This window comes from Cetorhinus maximus, chromosome 11 (assembly GCF_964194155.1).
Source record: "Cetorhinus maximus chromosome 11, sCetMax3.hap1.1, whole genome shotgun sequence".
Taxonomy (NCBI): Eukaryota; Metazoa; Chordata; class Chondrichthyes; order Lamniformes; family Cetorhinidae; genus Cetorhinus; species Cetorhinus maximus.
In genome coordinates this window covers 94823127-94847537 of record NC_135889.1, presented here as the reverse complement: position 1 = coordinate 94847537, position 24411 = coordinate 94823127, and the positions used below count along the sequence as shown (strand labels likewise).

The 24411-nt window shown below is 40.0% G+C and overlaps 1 protein-coding gene across 9 annotated transcripts in view; it reads right to left on the bottom strand.

Moving 5' to 3' along the window:
• Positions 1-379: 379 nt before the first annotated feature.
• The window catches only part of spopla (speckle type BTB/POZ protein like a), a 237044-nt gene continuing 213012 nt past the window's right edge, over positions 380-24411 (bottom strand). For all 9 annotated transcript variants that reach the window (XM_078552488.1, XM_078552485.1, XM_078552482.1 and 6 more), the window contains 6 exons: positions 20267-20444; positions 20122-20177; positions 19713-19835; positions 10422-10564; positions 8860-8913; positions 380-3672 (listed from right to left, as the gene is read on the bottom strand). In XM_078552488.1, coding sequence (XP_078408614.1) covers positions 3528-3672; positions 8860-8913; positions 10422-10564; positions 19713-19835; positions 20122-20177; positions 20267-20444 — 699 coding nt within the window. In that variant the 3' untranslated portion in view covers positions 380-3527. The remainder of the gene's footprint in view (positions 3673-8859; positions 8914-10421; positions 10565-19712; positions 19836-20121; positions 20178-20266; positions 20445-24411) is intronic.

Here is a 24411-nt window from a genome sequence, read left to right as displayed (position 1 = left end):
CTCACCACCAGCTTTTCAAGGGCAACTAGGGATGGGCAGTAAGCGCTAGCCCAGCCAGTGAGGCCCACATCCCATGAATGAATATAAAAAAAAAGATAATTCTAGAAAGCTAATCTTAGGTGGGAGTAATTTATTCACGTAATGCTAATGTTTATTTCGGTCGCAATGAGGGGATAGGAATTTCTTTGGCAGTCTACTTGTTTTTGAAGTAAGGTCTTTCCACCTTAGAAAATTACAAAATTAATTGAGGGAAACAAATATTTGATCAGAGTTTATAACGTTGTTTGTAAATAGAAGAAGTCTTTCAATGTTGATTTTCATCATTCACACTATTTTTAAACATTATTGAACTTGAGCATAATAACAACGCAACGAGGAATATTTCACAAGTTTAATTTTAATTAGCAATCACAATAGAACCTCTTTAGAAAGAAAACAACCAATCACACAACACTGAATAGACTGGTAAGCTCTAGCAGTAACTAGAGTGCCAAATAAGGTGGCCAAATTAAAGTGGCCATGGTTTGAAACCCAGGCCAAATTTTTAACCCCTCCTTTGCCCAATGACAGCAGTGTGCAGGAGGGATTAAAATTAGAAAATTCTAGCTTCTGGCTCCAATTCGCCATATTCCCAGCCTCCATAAACGGTTATGACGGTGACTTATGGCAGCATCAAGGATCCTACTAAAAGCAGGCAGGAGTCAACTTAATATTCAAGAGTGGCAGCCTGATATCATTGGCATCAAAACAAAACCTTTACTGCAAGTTTTGGAGAGTCTTGCGCTGTCTACAGTACAGGAACAAAAGCAAGGTGGGAGGTGCCAAATAGCCAAAAGAAATCCAAGATAATTTTTTTCAAAATTATTTTTCTCAGAACTCCTTTTGGACCAGGTAGGACAGGAATACTCCCCAAGAGTCCGAGTCTTCCTAGCCTGGCCTTCTCCCGATCGCTGTCTCCTCTGGCCCCCCAATCGATTAGAGTCTTTGCTTCCACTGACCATTTCCACGGGCCTTTGACTGCAGCCTTTGCTGCCATTTCCTGCTCCCACTTTCTATCTTTGGGCGGACTGCCAGCAGGCCCTGCAATTAGGATTGACAGAGCCTGCATGCTTCCAGAATCTGATGGTGCACCAACCCCTTTCAAAATCAAGCCGCTAGTCTCTGGAATTTGCTTACTTGCAATTGGGAAAGTTGTCAGTTCTTGGCTCAGTCACTAGATGGAGCACCTCTTTTTGAGCTGGGAATAAGAAATGACGAAAGAAAGGAACTCAAAATGGATGACCGATGTTCTGCCCTACATGAAGATAACTCCCATCTGGCAGTGTTGTACCACTGTCAACCATGGAGCAATCCACAGCCCAGAATATTGTTGTTCTCTCAGATGAAAGGGATGGGGTGGAGAGTAGTAGTAGTTATGTGATTAGGAATAAAAATATTAGAAAGCAACATTATTTCATTTTGATATGCCTGAAATAACCACTTCAGCAAATAAGTACAAAATATGTTTTACTAATTTAAAACAGATTATTGTATTCAAACTGCTCAGCAGAAGCATTAAACATTAATGTCAATTACTTTTAAACAACCATTTCAAAACTCATTTTAAGTTTTTTATTCAAATTTTAATGGTGTGTAGTTCATGCAACCATACTTTGAATTTGTGATATGACAGTAAACAGATACATTGATAACTTAAACCCATCAGCTTCTTTAACTTCCATTTTAAAAAATATTTGAGTTCTCTTGTCTAACAAAAAAATGATTTTCACAAAACAATAGTCTACAGAAATGAACGCTGATACAAATTAGTGCATTCAATTGCATTTATAAAGTCTTACAAAGTTTCTTTAACCTAACATAAGCTTTATGAAATATATTGATGCATAATAAATAAAATAGCAAAACATAAGCAAATCAATTGCCATGTAACGTCAATTTGTGGCATTGCAAAATCATTGTCCAGAAACTTGGAGTTTTCTACAAAATCTACAGTGTTACCTTAGCACAGTGTCTCAGACAAATGACTTGATAACAATACCTATTCATTCTTAAAAGGGATACCGTCCCCGGTGGCTCAGCATGTTTATCCAGTGAGCAGCTGGAAGATCGCAGTTTTGATCCCTAGTCTGTGCTGAGTTCAGTGATCTTAGCTGGGGCATCAGAAAGGATGCTTCAATGGTCTAAGCGCATGCTGGGGTAGGGAAATGGAAAATCACTCAGGGTTCTCACATCTGATCGCTATCCAACAGCCCCACTGGAAGTGCACGTGTGGATGTCAGGTGAGGATAGCATTAGGCTTCTCTGTGATGTCCCCTGCGGTTAAATACCCGTATGACACTCACACGTGAATAACAGCCATTTGGATGAGATACTGGAGGGCGACCGGCGCCCTGGAACTGGATCCCAAAGAATCAGCGCCTTCAGGAGACAAGGGTGGAGGAGAAAATTGGCAAGAAATTTCTTTTAATTGTTAAAGGGATAGAATCATCGTAAGCATATTTGGGAAAACTAATTTGATCACGTGACCTTCGGTGTCTTAATATCTTTATTAGGAGTTTCAAATGGATAGTCTTCAGATATGCTCTTCCATTATTCAAGTTTAGCAGTGTTGCGCTGAGGTTCCATTGAACTATTCCATTGTTTTGGGTCCATCGGTATCATAAAGTTATAGTGTTTTGACTTTAGCTATGATGTGATCTCAAGTTCTAGAAGGTTGCTGAACATTACAAACCATTTTCACACAATTGTAACAAAGGTCTTTAACATTTATGCCAAAAATGTGAATTTAACCCTCAAAAAAAAATCTGTACAGTAGAAATTCCAAACTGTAAACAAGGTATACAAACACTGAAAAAGAAAATGGTGGTTCACAAACCAACCATGTACTTCATATACCACTGGCCCATTAAGGACATGTGCTATTGAATGGTACATCCCTTTCAGGCTGCAACACAGAATTTCAACAGCATCCATAATACAAACCTGGGTCGAGAAGATTCAACAATTCACATGCAAGAGTGAAGGGTGATTGCAGATATAGTTTACTGCTCTAATCTCCGGCCAATTAAGGTTAGATAGATTAATGATTAATTTCCTTGAAAATCAATCTTAATTTTGGATGGAGGATATACATAAAGGTATTAAAGGCTTATTTTATGTTTCCCAACTATTCAATAGAAGGCTCTGCATTATGGTTGCTAATGCAATTCTGCACAGCCTAGTCTAATGACAAGGCACACATTAATTTAAAAAAATTAAAAGAAACTTAAAAAAATATGTGAACTGAACAGGAAGGATGAAAATCATTTAAGGCTGTTTAAGTGGCTGAGAGAAAAGCATGTAAACTAATTTAAAGCTGAAGACCATACTGGAACACATCCTTCAGCAGAGCAATTAAAGACGGTTAAAGTTCAGGTGTGACCTCTGTATGCAAATGATGAGGACGTCATCCTGTATGGGTGCAAGGCAGAAATACCTTTACGCAAAGAGTCAGTAGCGAGATTAGTACCTAGAGTCCTCTAGCGCAATTATGACTGTTTTAACCGTTTGCGTGGAATACCAAACGGTGGGCACTGTGCAGTCGCCAAAGCTCGGAAGGCCTCTGCAACTAAATGAGGGTGGGAGTGGATCATCGACTTCCAGCCTTCTGTCTCCATCACATCTGTGGCATGGCTGCAAATAAGTCAAGTGATAAAGTTCATCAGACTAATCATCATCTGTAATATTCATAATAATTTGTATTCAAGTGTCAATACCTATTATTGTTATTTATATTTATAAACCAACAAACACAATGATTTTATCATTATCGAGGGATCATTTTAGGTGGCCAAGTTTCATTTTGGGTCCGTTAACATGCACATTTAAATTTTTTTTCCGTGGCTAAAATCAGCAGATTTTCTAGTGGATTTAAGCAAAATCTAACTAGCTGATGTTGGGGAAAATTCTCTATTTCTTCATAGCATTGTTTCCCAAATCATTCCTTCTTCTTATGTACCCACCATTTTATTTACCCTCACCCCTTCTGGCTGTTCCTAGATTCTTGGTCTTTCTTTGTGCATTCTTCCAATCCTTCTTTGAACTGTAAAAGGCCAATCTTCCCCCTACTCCAAGTGGATTTCAACTCATCCTCTCAACCATTGAACAGAAAAGCAAGCTGAATGTGCTGAAGCAGTTACATCTTGCCCATTCTTCAAGCCTTTATACTTAATTTTTATGTATCTTCTGGAAATGGAATGTAGCTAAACTACTTAATTTTTTTATTTGTTCATGGGACATGGGCATTGCTGGCTAGGCCCGCATTTATTGCCCGTCCCTAATTGCCCATGAGAACTGAGTGGCTTGCTAGGCCATTTCAGAGGGCATTTAGAAGTTAAACAGATTGCTGTGGGTGTGGAGTCACGTGTAGGCCAGACTAGGTGAGGACAGCAGGTTTTCTTCCCCATAGGGCATTAGTGAACCAGATGGGTTTTTACGACAATCGACAATGGATTCATGGTCACTTGACTTTTAATTTCAGATTTTTTTTTTATTAAATTCAAATTTCGCCATCTGCCGTGGTCCCCAGAGCATTACCCTCGGTATCTGGATTAGGCGTCCAGTGACAATACCACTATGCCTAGTGTTTACATGTGTTGACTTCGGCATAATTTATATTTCAGTCTCCACCATTCAAAAACTAACACATTGCTGCAGACTTTCTGCTTTCCGGGCAATTGCCAATTCTAGCGCAAACTGCGGCCTTTGTGAAAAGTGCTTCACTCTGCCTTCCTCCCCAAGTTTCCACTCAAACTCATCTGCATATCGCCAAATACAAAATCTGACTTGAATCAGCAAATTCAGGAGTCTTAAAATGTAATTTTTAAAAAATAGATATTTCTTTAAAAATGATATATTTAAAAGGTGGTAACATAACGTTTAATCAGTGCAACCAAAAATTAGTTTCTGAAAAATAAGCATTTTAAATGAGTGCTAATCCATCATTCATAAGTTTTAAATTACTGAAAATTACTTGTAAAAACATACAAGACTTTTGTAGTTAGATTGGGGGACTGTAGTCAATTCAATAGCAAATTAAACATTCAAAAGTTTAGAAGAGTGAGGGGAGATTTGATTGAAGTATACAAGATCCTGAACAGCCTTGACAAGGTGGGCTTTGAAAGGATGTTTCCTCCTGTGGATGAGTCCAGAACTAGGAGTCGCCTTTTAGGACAGAGATGAGGAGAAATTTTCTCTGAGGGTTGTGCAACTTTGGAACACTCTGTCTCAGAAGGCAGTGGAGGCGGGGTCATTGAATATTTTTAAGGCAAAGGTAGGTAGATTCTTGTTAGGCAAGGGAATCAAAGGTTATCAGAGGTAGATGGGAATGTGGAAATCGAAACACAAGATGATCAGCCATGATCTTACTGAATGGCGGAGCAGGTTCGAGGGGCCGTATGGTCTACTCCTGTTCCTATTTTTTATGTTCTTAAAACCTTTTAACACATACCTATTAGTGTCCTCACGTCCAGAAGGTCCAACTTAATTTTTGGAGCACCCTCAAACAAGTGCAATTAGTGGAAATTCCCCAAGTTATTCATTTTATCTGGGGATGCGGCCAGTTTTGTGGGTGGGGTCTGCTTCTAACGTGATGGTTCTAAAACTATTGCAAAAGATGGGGGAAACTGAAGTTGCGCTAACGTAATGTGTTTAAAATTCCATGAGCTTTTGCACCAGTTATGTGGATGTGGCCAAATTGTGAGGGGAAACTGTTTAGTCAAGCAGAAAATCCAGACCATTGACATAACTAAGTGTATAAATAGGTTTTAACATTTTTGTGGGAGTAGATTTATCTCTCTTTTAGATCTTAAATGGTACTTTATCAAGATTATCATAGGTGAGGCACTCTGTATTTAAAAACAGAAACTGCTGGAAATACTCTGCAGGTCAGGCAGAACTTCTGGAGAGAAAAACAAGGTTAACATTTCAGATTGATGACCTTTCGTCAAGAGCTGGGAAAAAGTAGAGATCTAATAGGTGTAAGCAAGTGGGGGAGGGGTGGGAAAATTAACAAAAGTGAAGATCTTTGGTAGGGTGGAAGGCAATAGAAATTAAATAACAAAAAAAGTTCATTGTGCAAGGTCAAAGTAATGGGACAAGTTTAAAAAAGTGTGCCAACAGGGAGGTGTGAACGTCAGGATCATTAAAGCAAAACAAAAGGGGAAAGAAAAGAGAAAAACAAAAATCATCACTTGCTTACACCTATTAGATCTCTACTTTTTCCCAGCTCTTGACGAAAGGTCATCAATCTGAAATGTTAAAATTAAAAATCAGCATAGAAAAAGGAAATAAAATGGGGGTAAAAACAAAAAACTACTGCGGATGCTGGAAATCCAAAACAAAAACAGAATTACCTGGAAAAACTCAGCAGGTCTGGCAGCATCGGTGGAGAAGAAAAGAGTCGACGTTTCGGGTCCACATGACCCCTCAACAGAACTGAAGTATAGTTAGGAGAGGGGTGAAATATAAGCTGGTTTAAGGTGGGGGACGGGGGGAGAGAAGTTGAGGGTGGGGTGGTTGTAGGGACAAGCAAGCAGTGATAGGAGCAGATAATCAAAAGATGTCACAGACAAAAGGATCAAAGAGGTGTTGAAGGTGGTGATATTATCTAAGAAAAGTGCTAATTAAGAATGGATGGCAGGACACTCAAGGTACAGCTCTAGTGGGGGTGGGGTGGAAAGATTGACAAGGTATTAGTTGTAGATTTTTAAATACTAGAGCTGTACCTTGAGTGTCCTGCCATCCATTCTTAATTAGCACTTTTCTTAGATAATATCACCACCTTCAACACCTCTTTGATCCTTTTGTCTGTGACATCTTTTGATTATCTGCTCCTATCACTGCTTGCTTGTCCCTACAACCACCCCACCCTCAACTTCTCTCCCTCCGCCCCCCACCTTAAACCAACTTATATTTCACCCCTCTCCTAACTATACTTCAGTTCTGTTGAAGGGTCGTGTGGACCCGAAACGTCGACTCTTTTCTTCTCCACCGATGCTGCCAGACCTGCTGAGTTTTTCCAGGAAATAAAATGGGGGCATGGTTATGATCTGAGTTCAGAAGGCTGTAAAGTGCCTACTCAAAAGATGAGGTTCCTTGAGCTTCATTGTAACACTGGAGGAGGCAGAGGGCAGGGAGCAAGGTGGAAAACTAAAATAATAGGCAACAGGAAGCTTGGGGGGGTCATGCTTTGTTCAGTCCACAAACATGGTCCCAAGCTTCTGCCCGTCAATATAGTTCTCCAATTTGCTCCCACTATGACCTCTCTGCTCTCGGCCTCCTATGGTGTTCCATTGAAGCTCAATGTAAGCTCAAGGAACATTACCTCATCTTTTGATTAAGCACTTTACAGCCTTCCAGATTCTAGATTGAGTTAAACAATTTCAGATCATAACCACTATCCCCCATTTTATTTCCTTTTCCCTTGGTTTTTTTTTCTCATTTTTCTATTTCTGTTCTTTAAGACAGCAGATGTTCATGATTCAGCCATTCATACCTCCTCTAGATATGTCTTTTGTTTGCCTGTCCCATTACCTCTCTCTTTGGCCTTGCACTTTGAGCACTTTCATCATTTAATCTATGCTGTCTTCCATCTTATCACAGGCCTAACCTTTTTGTTCCGTTTCCCACACTTCCTGCCCCACCACTTTCACTTGGTTAAAACCTATCACATTTCTAACTTTTCCCAGTTCTCATGAAAGACCACCGACCTGAAACAATAACTTTCTTTTTCTTTCCATAGATGCTGCTAGACCTGCTGAGTGTTTCCAGCAATTTCTGATTTTATTTAAGATTTCCAAAATCTTAAAACTATAGCACATTTTAAAAGGAACTCTAGAATCTGTTAGTATTGGATTATAATGTTACATCAGGTATCTGCCAATATTTAAAAATAAAGATTTCCTGATTTATTAAAACCGAAATTGCAGTATACATTCTTTGTGCATGTGAAAGAGTGCTAGCAGAAATATTTATTGTAAAGAAATATGGGAGTTTTCAACTTTTAAAATTGTACTTTTAAAAGGGCAAGTCAAACATCACAAAATAAAATTCCAATGCATAGCTTTAGTTTGCAGTGAAGCTAGAACAAAGTTGCACAAATTTACTGCAAGATTTTTGGGAATATAAAATTATATATATTCACAATTAAAACCAAGGTAAATAGTGTTACATAGGCATTTATACAGTACTGAATCAACAAATCTTTTATTTCTAAGTTCAAAAATAGGCCTTAAACAAATCCATGCATGCATAGCAATTATTCTGTGCCTTGTGACATCTTGTACGTTTCTTAGTCATATTTACAATATTCAAAACTTTTCCATGTTACTGCACAACACAGCTATGTAATAATGGGATTGAATAATTGGACTCCAGTGCACTAGGAACAGTAAAATTGAAAAAAGAAACTATTTCCTTCATGACCAAGAACAAAAGTTATACAAAAATTACATGGAAAAGTGATCTAAAATGGCTGTTATATTTATAAATAATCATAATGTAGCATGGGCGGAATGAAAAAAAGAGTGGCTTCTATAAATGCTTTTTACATCACTTAAAAAAACTTTCTAAATCTATTTGCAATCTGAGAGATGGCAAAACTTTGAAGCCCTTCTTTGCTCTCTGCAGAGTCATATGACGAAAGTAGTGCTGGCTACTTTGCAGGTCTTAAATTGTTTTGTACTTATCTGTCCCTTTATAAGAACATAAGCTACTCTCAGATTAGACAGTGATATACAAATGTGGCTACAAAATGCATGATAGTAAACCTCAAAAACCAAATCCAATAACCAGTCTTTTTAACTTTTCCACTTTACTTACTTGTTACTCCAGTTTTTTCCATCCTTACACCCAAGTTGTCGGAGAACACTGCACCTGTGATGGAAAAATAGTAACAGAAAATAAAAAGATTCAGCATCACAAACTCAAAAGATAGGTTTGGCAGCCAAGATTTCATACGAACTAAGAGTTGGAGTAGGCCATTCAGCCCTTTGAGATTGCTCCGCCATTCAATAAGATCATGGCTGATTTGATTTTAACATCAACGTCATATTTTTGGCTACCCCTGATATCCTTTCACCCCCCCCTTTGCTTATCAAGAATCTATCCACCTTTGCCTTAAAGACATTCAAGCACTCTGCCTCAACTGCCTTTTTGAGGAAGAGAATTCCAATGTCTCACAACCCTCATATAAAAACAATTCTCGTCACCTCTGTCTAAATGGGCAGCCCCTTATTTTGAAACAGCAATGTCAGGTTCTAAATTCTCCCACAAGTGGAAACATCCATTCCACATCTCCCCTGTCAAGTTCCCTCAGATTCTTATATGTTTCAATCAAGTCACCTCTCACTCCTCTAACTCTAGTGGATACAAGCTTGCCTGTCCAGCCTTTCCTTATTAGACAACATGCCCATTCCTGGTATTAATCTAGTAAACCTTCTCTGAACTGCTTCTAATGCATTTAGATGTTTCTTTAAATAAGGAGACCAATACCATACACAGTACTCCAGATGTGGTCTTACCAATACCTTGTATAAGTGAAGCATAACCTCGCTACTCTTGTATTCAATTGCCCTCGCAATAAACAATAACATTCTATTAGCTTTGCTAATTACTTGCTGTACCTGCAGACTAGCCTTTTGTGATTCATGTGCTAGGACACCAGATCCCCTGCATCTCAGAGCTTTGCAATCTCTCACCGTTTAGATAATATGCTTCTCTTTTATTCGTCCTGCCAAAATGGACAACTTCATATTTTCTCCTATTTGCCAGATCTGTGTCCATTCACCTAACCTATCTATATCCTTTTGTAGCCTCCTTATGTCCTTTGCACAACTTACTTTCCTACCTGTTTTTGTGTCTTCAGCAAATTTAGCAACCATACCATTGGTCCCTTCATCAAAATCATTTATATAAATTATAAAGAGTTGAGGTCCCAGCACTGATTCCTGTGGCATACCATTTGTCACATCTTGCCAATGAGAAAACGAGCCATTTATGCCTATTGTTTCCTGTTAGCTAGCCAATCTTCTATCCATGCCAATATGTTACCCCCTGCACCATGAGCTTTTATTTTCCGCAACAACCTTTGATGAGGCACCTTATCAAATGCCTTCTGAAAATCTAAGTGCAGCACATCCACCCCTTCTTCCTCAAAGAACTCCAATAAATTGGTTAAACAAGATTTCCCTTTCACAAAACCATGTTTACTCTCTCTGATTACTTTTGAATTTATCTAAGTTCCCTGTTATATTGTTTTTAATAATAGCTTCTAACATTTTCCCGATGACAGATGTCAAGCTAACTGGCCTATAGTTTCCTGCTTTGGTCTCCTTCCCTTTTTGAATAAAGCAGTTCAAATGACTGAAAGTTATGACACTTGCCTGTTAATGAAGTCTATTGCTTGTGCTTTCAGCTGCTCTGCACTGTGCAAATCTGCAAGAATGAGAATTTCTGCAACATTTTCAACTGAGAGGTTACTACACAAGGTTTCTTCACACATAACCTTTAGACGATCTAGTGCGTACTGCAGGGGAGCAAAAAATATTGATTACTTCACAAAACTGGCAACTGTTGATAAGAAACATACTGGCTTTAGATTTGTTCTACACTAACATGCTCACTAGTTGTGCAAGTGAACCTTCCTTCCTAAAACAGTTTAAAATAAAAGGTAACAGCAGAACCTTGTCCCAACCAAAAATATCTTTCTTACTAATGAATCAAATGTTGACAAAAAGTGACTTAAAAAGTTTTGAAAAGTGATGTCACATTAAGTGCATAATTTTAACCGCGTGCAAGTGAATGGGTTTTGAATAGGTTAAAATTGGGCCCTATTTCTCAGCATAAACAAAAATGACAAAGCTATCTATCTACTGAAGGTCAGGATAAAAATGGCTCAAGTAAGATAATTACCAATTACCATTCAATTACTTGGTCAGTGTTCCCTCCTTTTTCTCAAAATACACCGTCATCCCATGATGTATTCACAACTACAGTAAAGTACTGCTGTTCATGGGGGTTATGTTCCTGTGAAATCTCACGAAGGGCGAATTTGTAATGGGAGTGAATGAGATAGGTTCCAGCCAGCCCAAAATTTGATATTTTTAAAGAAAAAGAGGCAATAAAAACATATGTGTTTGAGTAAATTCAAGACAATTTTACTGCAGAAATTGTTTGCCAATGCAAGACGACAAGAACAATATACAATTTGTCAATTACGCATAGTACAAATTACAGTACAGTAGTGTACTTGAGAGTGGAGGTGAGTGGAGGTAAAGGGAGGGGGGTGAAGTGGCTGAAAAGTACAATGTTATTGTTGACTGCTTTGCCTTTTCCTTTACAATTTTGTAAGTTCTTGGTAAGGATAACAGCAGTGTCAATCGCTCTACAAAAGACAATTCTTTTTTCCATGCTTGTAACATGGTATGTCATCTGTTTTTTCAAATCTTCAGCTGATATTATGAGATCTGCCATCATCTTGTGTGTGAATTGAGCCTTCTTAGACCCTTCTTCCCGCACCTGTTTAGTTCCATTAAATTTCATTAGTTCAACCAATTCTTACGTAGAGAATTCCTCTTCATGAGATTGAAGCAGCTCATCCACTTCATCTGTGGTCAGGCCTTCAAAACCTTCCCCTCCAACTTGTTTGCCAAGTCAACAATCCTGGCCACTTCAGCATCCATATTGGGGAAGCCTGTGAAATCATTCACAGCCTCAGGCCAAACCTTTTTTCCAGCAGGCATTTATGGCTGAAGCTCTAACTTCATCCCATGAGTTCTTAAATATGCCTAATGATATGAGGATATTGAATTCCTTCCAGTAATCACAGTCTATGGTTGAAAGGCCTGCTTCCAGAAAGATGCAGGATGTGGCTGAACCTCTGTCAGGTGAAGTAAGCCTTGAATGAGGCAATGACCCCCGGTGAGGTCACATTTGGGGTAAAAGCAAAATGTTAACATCTGGATGGCTCTCTGCAAGAGAGTGCAGATGCCCAGGTGCATTATCGAGAATTAGTAGGACCTTGAAAGGCAGGTTCTTTTCCCTCAGATAATTCCTCACCTCTGGCAGAAAGCAACTGGCAAACCAGTCTTCAAATACTACTGGTGTAACCCAGGCGTTGTTGTTGCCTTCCAAATGATGATTTGGACTAATGAGGTTTATTTTTCCCGTTAAAAGTTTGAGGGTTTTCTGACCTATAAACCAACATTGGTTTACATTTAAAACCTACTATGTGCCAATGTGGCTGAAGTGTCAGCCTGTCCTTGTGCAGCTTTAAAGCCAGGAGCTGTCTTTTCTTTTTTTGATATATAGGTCCTATTTGGCATCTTCTTCCAGAACTGGCCAGTTTTGTCTGTGTTGAAGACCTGCTCTGCCTGGTAGCCTCTCTCCTCAATGTATTCCTGCAGCATCTTGGGAAACTGTCCTGCCGCTGCATGGTCAGCTGAAGCAGCCTCCCCCACCAAATTCACATTTTGCAGCCTGAAACGCATTTTAAAGCGATCAAACCATCCTGTGCTGGCTGAGAATCCCTTGGAAGTCAAAGGAGAGGCACCTTCTGCACCACCTTCATTGTCACCAGTGACACCAGCACTACCCTCCTTACTACTCTTTATGTGCTGGTACAATTCAAGTGCCTTATTTCGAATGATTGGACCAGTAACTGGGGTCCTCCTTTGATGCTGGTGCTCTATCCACACATTGAGTAACTTCTCCATTTCCCTAAGTGTGGATCTCTCCTACTCACAAAAGTTAACCTGGCAGTATGACTACCAGTGGCCCTTTTTTTTTCAGACTGCCTAATGTACCTGATTGTGGATTCATTAACAGGGTATTCCCTGGCCAACATCGTGGCACTTGCACTATTTTTCACTCCATTGTGGCTTTTTGTTCAAGTGTCATCACTCTCCTGGGACGTTTTCTGCTTAGCTCTGACATTGATTTTTAGGAAAGTGCTGTACTTTCGGGAGTTACTGTACCTTGGAAATCACAGCAAACCACGTGCAGTTAGAGACGGCACATACGCAGTGTGCACTTTCTACGTGGGAAAGACAACATGGAAACCTCGTTTTTTACGGCCTCTAATTCTTTTAATTATTTCGGGACCAACATATCTTTAGATGAGAAGTTTTAAATGTTAAATCACGGATGAGTGAAGATTTGGGGTTGCGAACCGCGATCGGGTGTACAAACACTTTCGCGCGGGTAAACAAATTCGCGATAGAAGAGGCCGTGAACAGCGGGAATTGACTGTATAACAATACGTTAGCTTTCATGTGAAAAGTCAGCTCAAATCATGCGAATGGAATATAACAGGAATTTGTGTACTTATCTTGGATAACTTTAAATAGGGCGAATTTATCTTAAAAATGGCAAAAGCCAACCTTCGCTGCACAGTGCATATCTGTAAGAATGAGAATTGCTGCAACATTTTCTACTGAGAGGCTACGACACAAGGTTTCTTTACAAATACTCTTTCTTTACACAACCTTTAGACAATCAACCTTTAGACAATCCTTTATGTACTGGAAGGAGGAGAATCTTGATTACCTCACAAAATTGGCAAATGGCAATTTAAAAACATCTATTATTGGCTGTAGATTTGATTAAGTGCTTAGACAAAAGGTGCACGTTCCCCATCATGGCAGTAACTGTCTTTTCAGTAAGTTTTAGGCTGTTGCTTCCACTACTCTACAAGAAAAACCTTTCAACGTTTTATCCCAATTTACGTGGAGACATTTAATTCCCTTTGTCCAAGAGTCCAAGCATACCTTTAAAAGATACCCCAGATCAACCTACCCTATGCCATTTAATATCATAGAACACAGGTGGTTGTCATTGGGTCCACTGTGCTTCTATATACTCTTAAGAACTTTCCACTTAGTCCCATTCCCCCATAGCCCAGCAGAAGTTTCTTTCAAGTATTCAACTTAATTTTCTTTTGAAATGATTGAATCTGCTTCCAATGCCCTTTTAAAGCAGTACATAGAAACGTAGAAAATAGGAGCAGGAGGCCATTCAGCTCTTCGAGCCTGCTCTGCCATTCATCATGATCATGGCTGATCATCCAAGTCAATAGCCTGCTCCCGCTTTCTCCCCATATCCTTTGATCCCTTTCGACCCAAGAGCTATATCTAACTCCTTCTTGAAAACATCCAATATTTTGGCCTCAACTATTTTCTGTGATAGTGAATTCCACAGGCTCACCACTCTCTGGGTGAAGAAATTTCTCCTCATCTCAGTCCTAAATGGTCTACCCCGTATCCTCAGACTGTGACTCCCCACCATCGGGAACATCCTTCCTGTATCTACCCTGTCTAGTCCTGTTAGAATTTTATAGGTTTCCATGAGATCCCCCCTCATTCTTCTGAACTCCAACGAATGTAATCTTAACCAACTCAATCTCTCCTTATATGTCAGTCCCACCATCCCAGGAATCAGTCGGGTAGACCTTCGCTGCACTCCCTCTATAGCAAGAACATCCTTCCTTGGATAAGGAGACCAAAACTGCACACAATACACTAGGTGTGGTCTCACCAAGGCCCTGTATAAATGCAGCAAGACATCCCTGCTCCTGTACTCGAATCCTCTTGCTATGAAGGCCAACATACCATTTGCCTTCTTTACCACCTGCTGCACCTGCATGCTTACCTTCAGCGACTGGTGTACGAGGACACCCAGGTCTCGTTGCACGTCCCCCTCTTTCAATTTATAGCCATTCAGATAATAATCTGCCTTCCTGTTTTTGCTACCAAAGTGGATAACCTCACATTTATCCACATTATACTGTATCTGCCAAGCATTTGCCCACAGCTTGTACAAATCACACTGAAGCATCTTCTGCATTCTCCTCATAGCCCACCCTCCCACCCAGTTTGTGTCATCTGCAAATCTGGAGATGTTACATTTAGTTCCCTCATCTAAATCATTAATATATATTGTGAATAGCTGGGGTCCCAGCACCGATCCCTGCGGTACCCCACTAGTCACTGCCTGCCATTTGGAAAAAGACCCGTTTATTCCTACTCTTTATTTCCTGTCTGCCAACCAGTTTTCTATCCATCTCAATACACTACGCCCAATCACTTGCACTTTAATTTTACACGTTAATCTCTTATGTGCGACTTTGTCGAAAGCCTTCTGAAAGTTCAAAAAACCACATCCACTGGCTCCCCCTCATCAACTCTAATAGTTACATCCTCGAAAAATTCCTGATTTGTCAAGCATGATTTCCCTTTCGTAAATCCATGCTGACTCTGTCCGATTCTGCCACTGTTTTCCAATTGCTCAGCTATTAAATCTTTTATAATGGACTTTAGAATTTTCTCCACTACCGACGTCAGGCTGACTGGTCTATAATTTCCTGTTTTCTCTCTTCTTATCTTTTTAAATAGTGGGGTTACATTAGCTACCCTCCAATCTGTAGGAACTGTTCCAGAGTCTATAGAATCTCAGAAGATGACCACCAATGCATCCACTATTTCTAGGGCTACTTCCTTAAGTACTCTGGGATGTAGATTATCAGGCCCTGGGGATTTATCGGCCTTCAATCCCATCAATTTCCCCAACACCATTTCCCTATTAATACTGATTTCTTTCAGTTCCTCCCTCTCACTAAACCCTGTGTTCCCCAACATTTCTGGTATGTTCTTTGTGTCCTCCTTTGTGAAGACAGAACCAAAGTATGTATTTAGTTGGTCAGCCATTTCTTTGTTCTCCATTATAAATTCCCCTGTTTCTGACTGTAAGGGACCTACATTTGTCTTCACCAATCTTTTTCTCTTCACATACCTATAGAAACTTTTACAGTCAGTTTTTATGTTCCCTGCAAGCTTACTCTCATACTCTATTTTCCCCTTCTTAATCAATCCCTTGGTCCTCCTTTGCTGAATTCTAAACTGCTCCCAATCCTCAGATCTGTTGTTTTTTCTGGCAATTTCTGGCCATGGTACATTCCAGGTCATACAAACATAGAAACTAGGAGGAGTAGGCCATTCGGCCCTTCGAGCCTGCTCCGCCATTCATTATGATCATGGCTGATCATCCAACTCAATAGCCTGCTCCCGCTTTCTCTCCATACCTTTTGATCCCTTTCGCCCCAGATCATTACAACTTACTGCAAATTTTTCTTCCTCAGCATCTGATTGTTTTGCCAATTACCTTAAATCTGCATCTTCTAGTTTCTGAACCCTTTGCCACCGAATACAGATTCTCTTTACTTACTATATCAAAACCCTTCAACATTTTGAATACCTCTATCAAATCTCACCTTAACCTTTTCTGCTCAAAAAAAAAACACCACCAGTTTTTCTAGTCTCTCCACATAACTGAAGTCTTTTATCCCTGGTGCCATTCTAATAATTCCCCTTTGCACTCACTCCAAGGCCAAGATGTCCTTCCTATAGTGTGATGCCCAGAATGAACACAATACCACAGCATGCTTTATGAAGGTTAAGCATAACTTCCTTGCTTTTGTACTCTATGCCTCTATTTATAAAGTCAAGCTTCTCATATACCTTTTTAAACAGCCTTTTCAACTTGTCCGGTCACCTTGAAAGATTATGTACCTACACTTCCAGCTCTCTCTATTCCGGCACTCCCTTTAAAATTGTATCATTGGGCATGTATTGTATTCCCTTATTCTTTCTACCAAAATGTATCTCTCCACACTTCTCTGCTTTAAAATTTCACCTGGCATGTGCCTGTCCATTTCCCGAGTCTGTCTGCGTCCTCCTTAAGCCTGTTACTGCAGTACTTTACTGCACTGTTAACTAAATTTCCAAAGTTTTAATCAGCTGCAAATTTTGAAATTATACCCTGGATATCCAACTCCTGGCTGTTAACATACAAAGAACGAGCACTAGACACAGTATCAACCCCTGGGGGACAGCAAACTTCTTTCCAGGCTGAAAAACAACTGTTTACCACCCATCACTATGCTTTTTGTCCCTTAGCCAATTTTGTATGCGCACAGCCACTATGCCTGTAGTCCCATGGGCGTCAATTTTGCTAACAAGTATATCTTGTATACTTTTATAAGGTCCCTTCTCAGTTGTCTCTATGGAATGCAAAATAGGTCCAGCCTCTCTCATTTTCCCTCATAACTAAATCCTTTACTCAAATGATTGCAAATTGCCTCCATTCCTTGAATATTTCCCTTATGCCTTGCTAACATAAACTAATACAGTATTCAAAATAATGAAAACAGATAATGCTGGAATCAGTCAACAGGTCAGGTGGCATCGGTGGACAAAGAAACTGAGTTAACATTTTACATTTACTTCTTTCAATGTAAGTAAACAGTATTGTTACTCACAATGTGGTCTCTGCTATACTGGGAAGACAAAACACACATCGTCATTTAATTTCTAGTGCCTTCTACCACACGACAGACCTTTCCTGTGGTTCTTTCACCTCCTCCCCTTTTCCCTACCTGTGTTCTTGCATAAAACCTCCAACTAACCTTTTACAGTTCTGATGAAAGGTCAACACCTTGAAATGGTAACCCTATTTCTTTCTCCACAGATGCTGCCTGACCTGATGTTTGTTTTTTTAAAACTCTTTCATAGAATATTGGCATCGTGGGCAAGGCCAACATTTGTTGCCCATCCCTAACTCCCCATGAACTGGGCAGCTTGCTAGACCATTTCAGAGAGCAGTTAAGAGTCAACCACATTGCTGCAGGTATGGAGTCACATGTAGGCCAGACCAGGTAAGATGGCAGATTGCCTTCCCTAAAAAGACATTAGTGAGCCAGATGGGTTTATGTGACAATCGACGAGGATTTCAAATACTGAGGCTAGCTTTATATTCCAGGTTTATTAATTGAATTCAAATTCCACCAGCTGCCGTGGTGGGATATGAACCCATGTCCACACAGCAATAGCCTGGGCATCTGGATAACAAGTCCAGTGACATTACCACAACGCCACCATTTCCCCACCTCCAGATTTCAGATTTCCAGCATCCACAGTATTTTGCTTTTGTAATAGTATTCAAGTTGTGATCTGACCAAAGCGCCCAAGTCTTTCATCACTCGAGGTCTTAACACACTTTTTTCAATATTAGCAAAACTGCACAAAATTGCCAAAGGGGTACAGGAAACCTATTATATTCCATAAGGTGCATAACTATTAAACAGTAGACTTGAGTATATTTGTAGACTTTTAAATTTGCAAATTTCCACAACTTGTTTGTGCTTGACAAAAATCCCTGCCTTAAACCTGGATGAATAGAGCATTAGCTGACAGTCCATTTTTGGAGCTGAATTCTGTAGATTGTATGGGGAAGTCTATGTGCAAGTTTGCTTTTAAAAATGTAGTTAAGAACGCAATATTCTGTCACAATTAAAGACATTCCTCAAGGAACATGGAAATCTTCAGATTAATCAGAATATCCTGCAGTATTCATTTTGCTCACTTCTGCTGCTCTGCTCCCAACTAAGTTCCACTATTATTTCATTCAATTGCAATTGTTATCTACTTAATTCCAGGGCAGAACTTTTGTCAGGAAAGAAGCAATTGTGCTAGACTGTGCCAGTTTGGCTCCTTTGGTGCCATTCTCATTTGAGTCAGAAATTTGAAAGCTCTAGCTTCACTGTGGACTTAGGAACACTATTCTGGGAATGAAGAGGAGTAAATCTGCCTACGAAGCTGAAAGTCTATAGAGCAACAGCCCTGCCCACTCTGCTCCATGCATACAAGACTTGGACTGTGTACCATCATCATGCCAAGAAGCTCAAACACTTTCACTTGAGCTGTCTTCAGAAGCTTCTGGTGATCAGATGGCAGGACAAAATACCAGACACTGAGGTGCTCACCCATGCTGGCATATCAAGCAGCCAAACCATACTGAGGCAGTCATACAAGGTTGGGCTGGTCATATAGCCGGAACACCTGATACTCGCTTACCAAAGCAAATCTTCTGTGCAGAGCTCAAGTCTGGGGTGCGCCCTCACGCCAGCCAAAGGAAGCACTACAAGGACATTCTGAAAGTTTTGCCTTGGAGTTCTGATATTGACCCCAAGTCCTAGCACAACCAAATAAAAAAGGGTGCAGGCTCCTTCGAAAGCAAGTGCATATCAGAGACAGAGAGAAAATGCATGCGGAGGAAATCCCGAGCCAGCAGCTCGCCCAAAACTCAATCATCTGCAGTATCCTATCCTGTTTGCAGCAGAACCTTCCAGGCTCAGATTGGCCTTAATAGTCACTTAGCACCCTCCAGAACCCTACCAAACACCCAAGATGATGACATCATCATCTTCATCCCAAAGGATGAACAACCGAAGCACATAATGTAGGCATTTCAGTGCAATAGAGGGATTGATGCATGGATGGCGGTAAAGTCCTTCAAATAGAGTATTAAATTGAGGCATTGTCTGCCAGTTAAGGTAAATGTTGAAGATTTTGCAGCACTATTTGAAGAGCAGCATAAAATGCACTCGATGTTTATCGTAGTACTTCTCCTGCCAACACCACCAAAAATAAATTTAGCTGTTCATTCATTCATTTGCTATTTGTATTGCATTTCTCTGTGCAAATGTGTGTCTATTTGTGACAGGCCTTCAAAAGTAATTAATTATTTATAATCCTGGCAAATCAGTGTCACAGAATTCTTCCTGATGATGTGATATGATTTAATTTCTTTCTGACACTGCCTCCTGAATGTTCATTACTTACTTTGTCTGCAGCTGCCAACAGATTGTCAGCCATTTTATCGAGGTTTGGTGCTTTTCCTGTATAGATAAATCTCATCATTTCTTTAAACACTTCAGGATCTACATCATTTATTTCTACTCTGTTCTGTTGGAAAAAGGTTAAAAAGAGAAATCAAATATAATATAAATTAAGAGGTTAAAAACTAGGCACCATCTCTATTATTTGATTCGTGCACTAACAGCTTTTCTATTGCAATTTATATTAGCGATGTAAACATTTGCACAAAGTTGTACTGTTAGAATACAAAGGCAAACTGCTCATCTAAGTCACAGTAATGCCAAAAAGCTAAAATCAAATTGTGAAAAAAATATCAATTTGACTGTCAAAATTTCATTTAAACTTAAAATTAACAAGTGCATGACAATCTTACCTTCTTGCTTTCTTCCATTTCATGTTCAAACATTGCATTAAAAACAGGCGACCGAGCTGACAAATGGGAAAAAAAAGGGCATAAGACCAAGATTTTTTAAAATCAATTAGATGAATGTAATTTATTTAGGTCAGAAATTACCTACCTGCTAAAATTGATTTGTGAGCTTTGAATTCTTGTCCTCCCACATAAAGGGAGCAGTCTGTGAATCTAGAACTTTCCAATAGATTCCCCAAATCATCTGCCAGCCGACATTCTGGAACCTTTAATGTATTCATGTTTGATTGGCCGGATATATTAACAGAGTCTTGAACTACACTCACCTGAACCACAGAGGAAAAAAAAACTCAAATATCAATACACAATAAAGCCCTTTTTAACAGTCTAATAAACAGTATTGTCTTATTTACTTAATCTGAAGTTAACAGGTCAATTGCTTAAAATCAAATTGCTTATTTGCATTTCACAGAGTGCTTAAGTTAACAATGGCCACAGGCTTCAATAGTATTGAGACATTCCTATGTAGAATGATTCACTTCTACTGCATTCTTAACAAAAATAAACAATTCAGGCCTAGATTTTCCTCCATAACCTCAAAGTTGTACCCAAAATTGTGCCTCAAGCTCCACCCATTTTGTCAGTCAAGCATCCTCTCAATCTTATCAGAATACAGCTGAACTTAAAATGGGCATAAATTAATGCAAACAATCTGGGCTCAAAAAAATGGCAAAACTGCACTAGAGTGTTTCTTCTTTATTTCTTAAAATCTCAAGTTTCAAGTAATTTAATTATCATTCACGTACACCCGGTAGGGCACAAATAACAACCTGAAAACTGGAACCTTTTCAATTTTTAATATGTCTTGTTATTTGCTATAAAAATGAATTGAAAGATGATACAAAGCAGGTCTCTGATGAGAAACTATTCCATTTAATTCAACTGAAACCAGGGTTTTCACTACTTTCAAAGGAACCATGTGCTTCCGACAAATGAGTGTCATACGAAGGAAATGTGCTGACATTAGAGCAGATTTTACACTTCAAAAGGTTGATAATGGAAAGCAGCACAAACAGGTGTTCAGCAATTCAGTCACTGCAAATGATGCATGATGTCCATTACAGATTTTGAATTGGGGAGCAACACTGGTCAAAAGTCAAGGTGAATTATCAGGCTACCAAAGAAAGTTGGCTACAATGGGTAAATAACCCAAGGCGGCATATGAGTGATTTAGTGCACAAAAAAACTTTGAAATTTTAATTAAGTAGGAAATGTGGAAAATCAGAGAGATCGTACAACAGCCAACAAAAAAATGGAGGGATAACTCTGTCTGCTTCTCCACTGGCAAGAAATTCTTATACTAGCACTGTCCCACGTGATCTCCCCCTATGACCACTGCTACTATTTGAATATATAGGCCACGTTAACAAGGAGAAAGCTTATTTCTTCCTCACTAATTTTTTTCACTAAATGAAATCTTCAACATCGAGACAAATTGGGAGAGAGAAAAGAACGCATAAACAGCATTGTTAACAACAATCCCTTAAGAACATTCATCAACTGGCTGCTTTGGGGTCTATAATCACAATGCTTGACAGGACATTTATTTCATCTGAGTTTTCAGTGCACGCAAATCGGAGGCTTCCTTTGGATTGCATCCGATGGACATATCACAGGAGGTTTAGAATCAAATTTATATTGTGAAAAATAAGCACTTAAAGACTATTGTCTATGTGGAAATGTCTATGGAGTACTACATTCTTAAACAGTGTTTTCAATCACTTCAAATTTATTCAATACAATGGGCTATAACATCCTCGGAGTGGCAATCAGCATTGGATTGCCAATCCGTGCCCACTTTCCTACGCCAAATTGTTCCTGTGGCTGTCTTGCCCGGCCTGAGTTGGAAGGCCAGGCGAGATCCACGCAGCGCTGCTTCCTCTGAATCCAGCATCGAAGTCCAGCACCATCGAAATGAAGGAGGAAACACCCCCTTTTTGTGGCACTAGCTGCCGTAAAGCAGGTAAGTTTAAAGGTCCCATTGAAATTGACAGACCAGGGAGGAGGTAAGTGCCTAAAGTAAGTGAAATGGATTCGGCGGGGTAGGTGTGTTTGGAGGTTGGGTGGGGATGTGGGCGGGGGTGGGGATTTGGGAAGGGGGGGGGAGGAGGGGTCAGACATCGGGAGGGGGTGCAGTGGGCCGGTCATTCGGGGCAGTGAGGGGCTGGGGGGTCTGGCATTGGGAGGGGATGGGGAGGTAGGAGTGGGCTGGATATTCGGACGTGTGGAGGGGTGGGGGTTGTGGGGAGGGGAATGAGGGGAGGACATCAGGAGGGGTGGAGGGTTGGATTTTCAGGGGGAGTGGCACGGACATGTGGGGGATCGGTGGTCAGGGGGTAAGAGTTGGCCCTGCGGGGGAGTCAGGTGAGTAATCCCGTGTGGGTGGGGGGAATCTCATGGAGGGGGGCCAGCGGGTGGGGGAACAAACATTGTTGGTTAGTCAGGGGATAGGGAGTCCCCTGAGGGTCAGGGCTGTGGAGGGTGGAAATCGATCTGGGTCTTTACAATGGATTTTATTTCTAACTTTTTCTGGGTAACTATTGGTATAACCCTGGTGGAACCACCCAAGGTTTGCGATTTAAACTGCATTTTCAAATGGTTCCCAGCGCAGCGCAATTGCCCAGAGGAAGTGTGCACTTCTGGGCAAATGCAGTGCAAACCCTTACCTGGGAACTTCCCAAAGGGAATCCCCAGTGCATCTTTGGGGTAGCCCCCAAATCTGCGCTGGGGAGCTCAGAGGTTACAGCACAATGTTTTCAGAAGCATTTTAAGTTTATTTCCAGAAACACGGATGGTTGAGATTCTAATTCATTTCTTTCAGAAATATTCCAATTTTCCAAAAATTGGCAATAGCTGATTGATCCACCAAACTTCATGACATTCTTGTAACCTCTTTGTCAACCAAATAATTGTATTCATAACAAATTCATCACACAGCATATTTAACTTGTCTGCCTAAATGAAAATACGATGCATTATAATCATAACACCCATTCCCAGAGGCCACATTTCAATTTGCTTTTTATAGAGTATAATGACATATAATTAAGCAGTAATCTTGCCAGAGTTTCTCACATATCCTGTAAATACTCAGATCAAAGTGAAATTATGATCACTTAAACATTTGTCACTCAGGAGCTGCTAATCCGTCAACAGTTAGAGTGATAAACTGTCAGTAAGACAACTCCAGTCTTCTCAGCCCAGAAGTTCAATACTCTTGGTTTAGGGTATTGCCCACTGAGGTAACAATTAGGGTCAATGGCACTGTGAAAGTGTTCAAATTTCTTTACTGTGTTGCAGTCTCAATATATCAGGTGATGTAAATATACTGTAATGACAGGTGTACATAAAGCTAATTGTTATAATTGAGTGAGTCATTGACTAAATTATGTACTAGGCATTTTCTAGAAGGCAGTCTTACATTAAGTGTATAAAAATTATGCAAGTTCTCTGTAGGAGGGAATCAGGTAATAAGCAGTGAGAGTGAAATATCAAAGAAGGCCTAGTTCATCAGTAATTGCATATTTACCGGCTGGAGCATAAAACATTATAACTTGATTGTAGTTCATATTAGAAAAATATTTACAAATGCTTCAGAAAAATATTAATTTAGAAATTATATGCCTCCACTCCAGACTATAAAATTGATACACATATAATTGTCACTGACCATAGATTTACCCCTCAATAACATTATAAAAAGAGAAAAGGATGGCTCAATCAGTAAGTGCAACACTACTGGCAGGATTTTCAGCACCCGCCCGCCGCCACGATCTTTCAGTCCCCCCACAAGTCAATGGACTTCTGGTTGGGGCGCAGCCTCGCCCTTGGTGAGTCCCGCCCACGATGGGGCCGGAAAATCCCGGCCTACGAGTGTGATAGATTAAAGTGGTCTTAAATACAAACACAAACCAAATTCAGGTTAACTCTGAAGGGCTACACAATGGTTACGGGTTCTGGAATAGGACATTACACAAGAGCACAAGAAATAGGAGCAGGGGAAGACTATATGATCCGTCTAGACTGTTCCACCATTCAATACGATCATGGCTGATCTTGGGCTTCAACTCGAATTTCCTGCCCACTCTCTGTCCCTCGATTCCCTGAGACACCAAAAATCTCTCTATTCCAATTTTAAATGTATTCAACAATGAAGCATCCACACCCTCAGGAGTAGAGAATTCCAAAAATTCACAATCCTTTGAGTGAAGTAATTTCACCTCATCTCAGTCC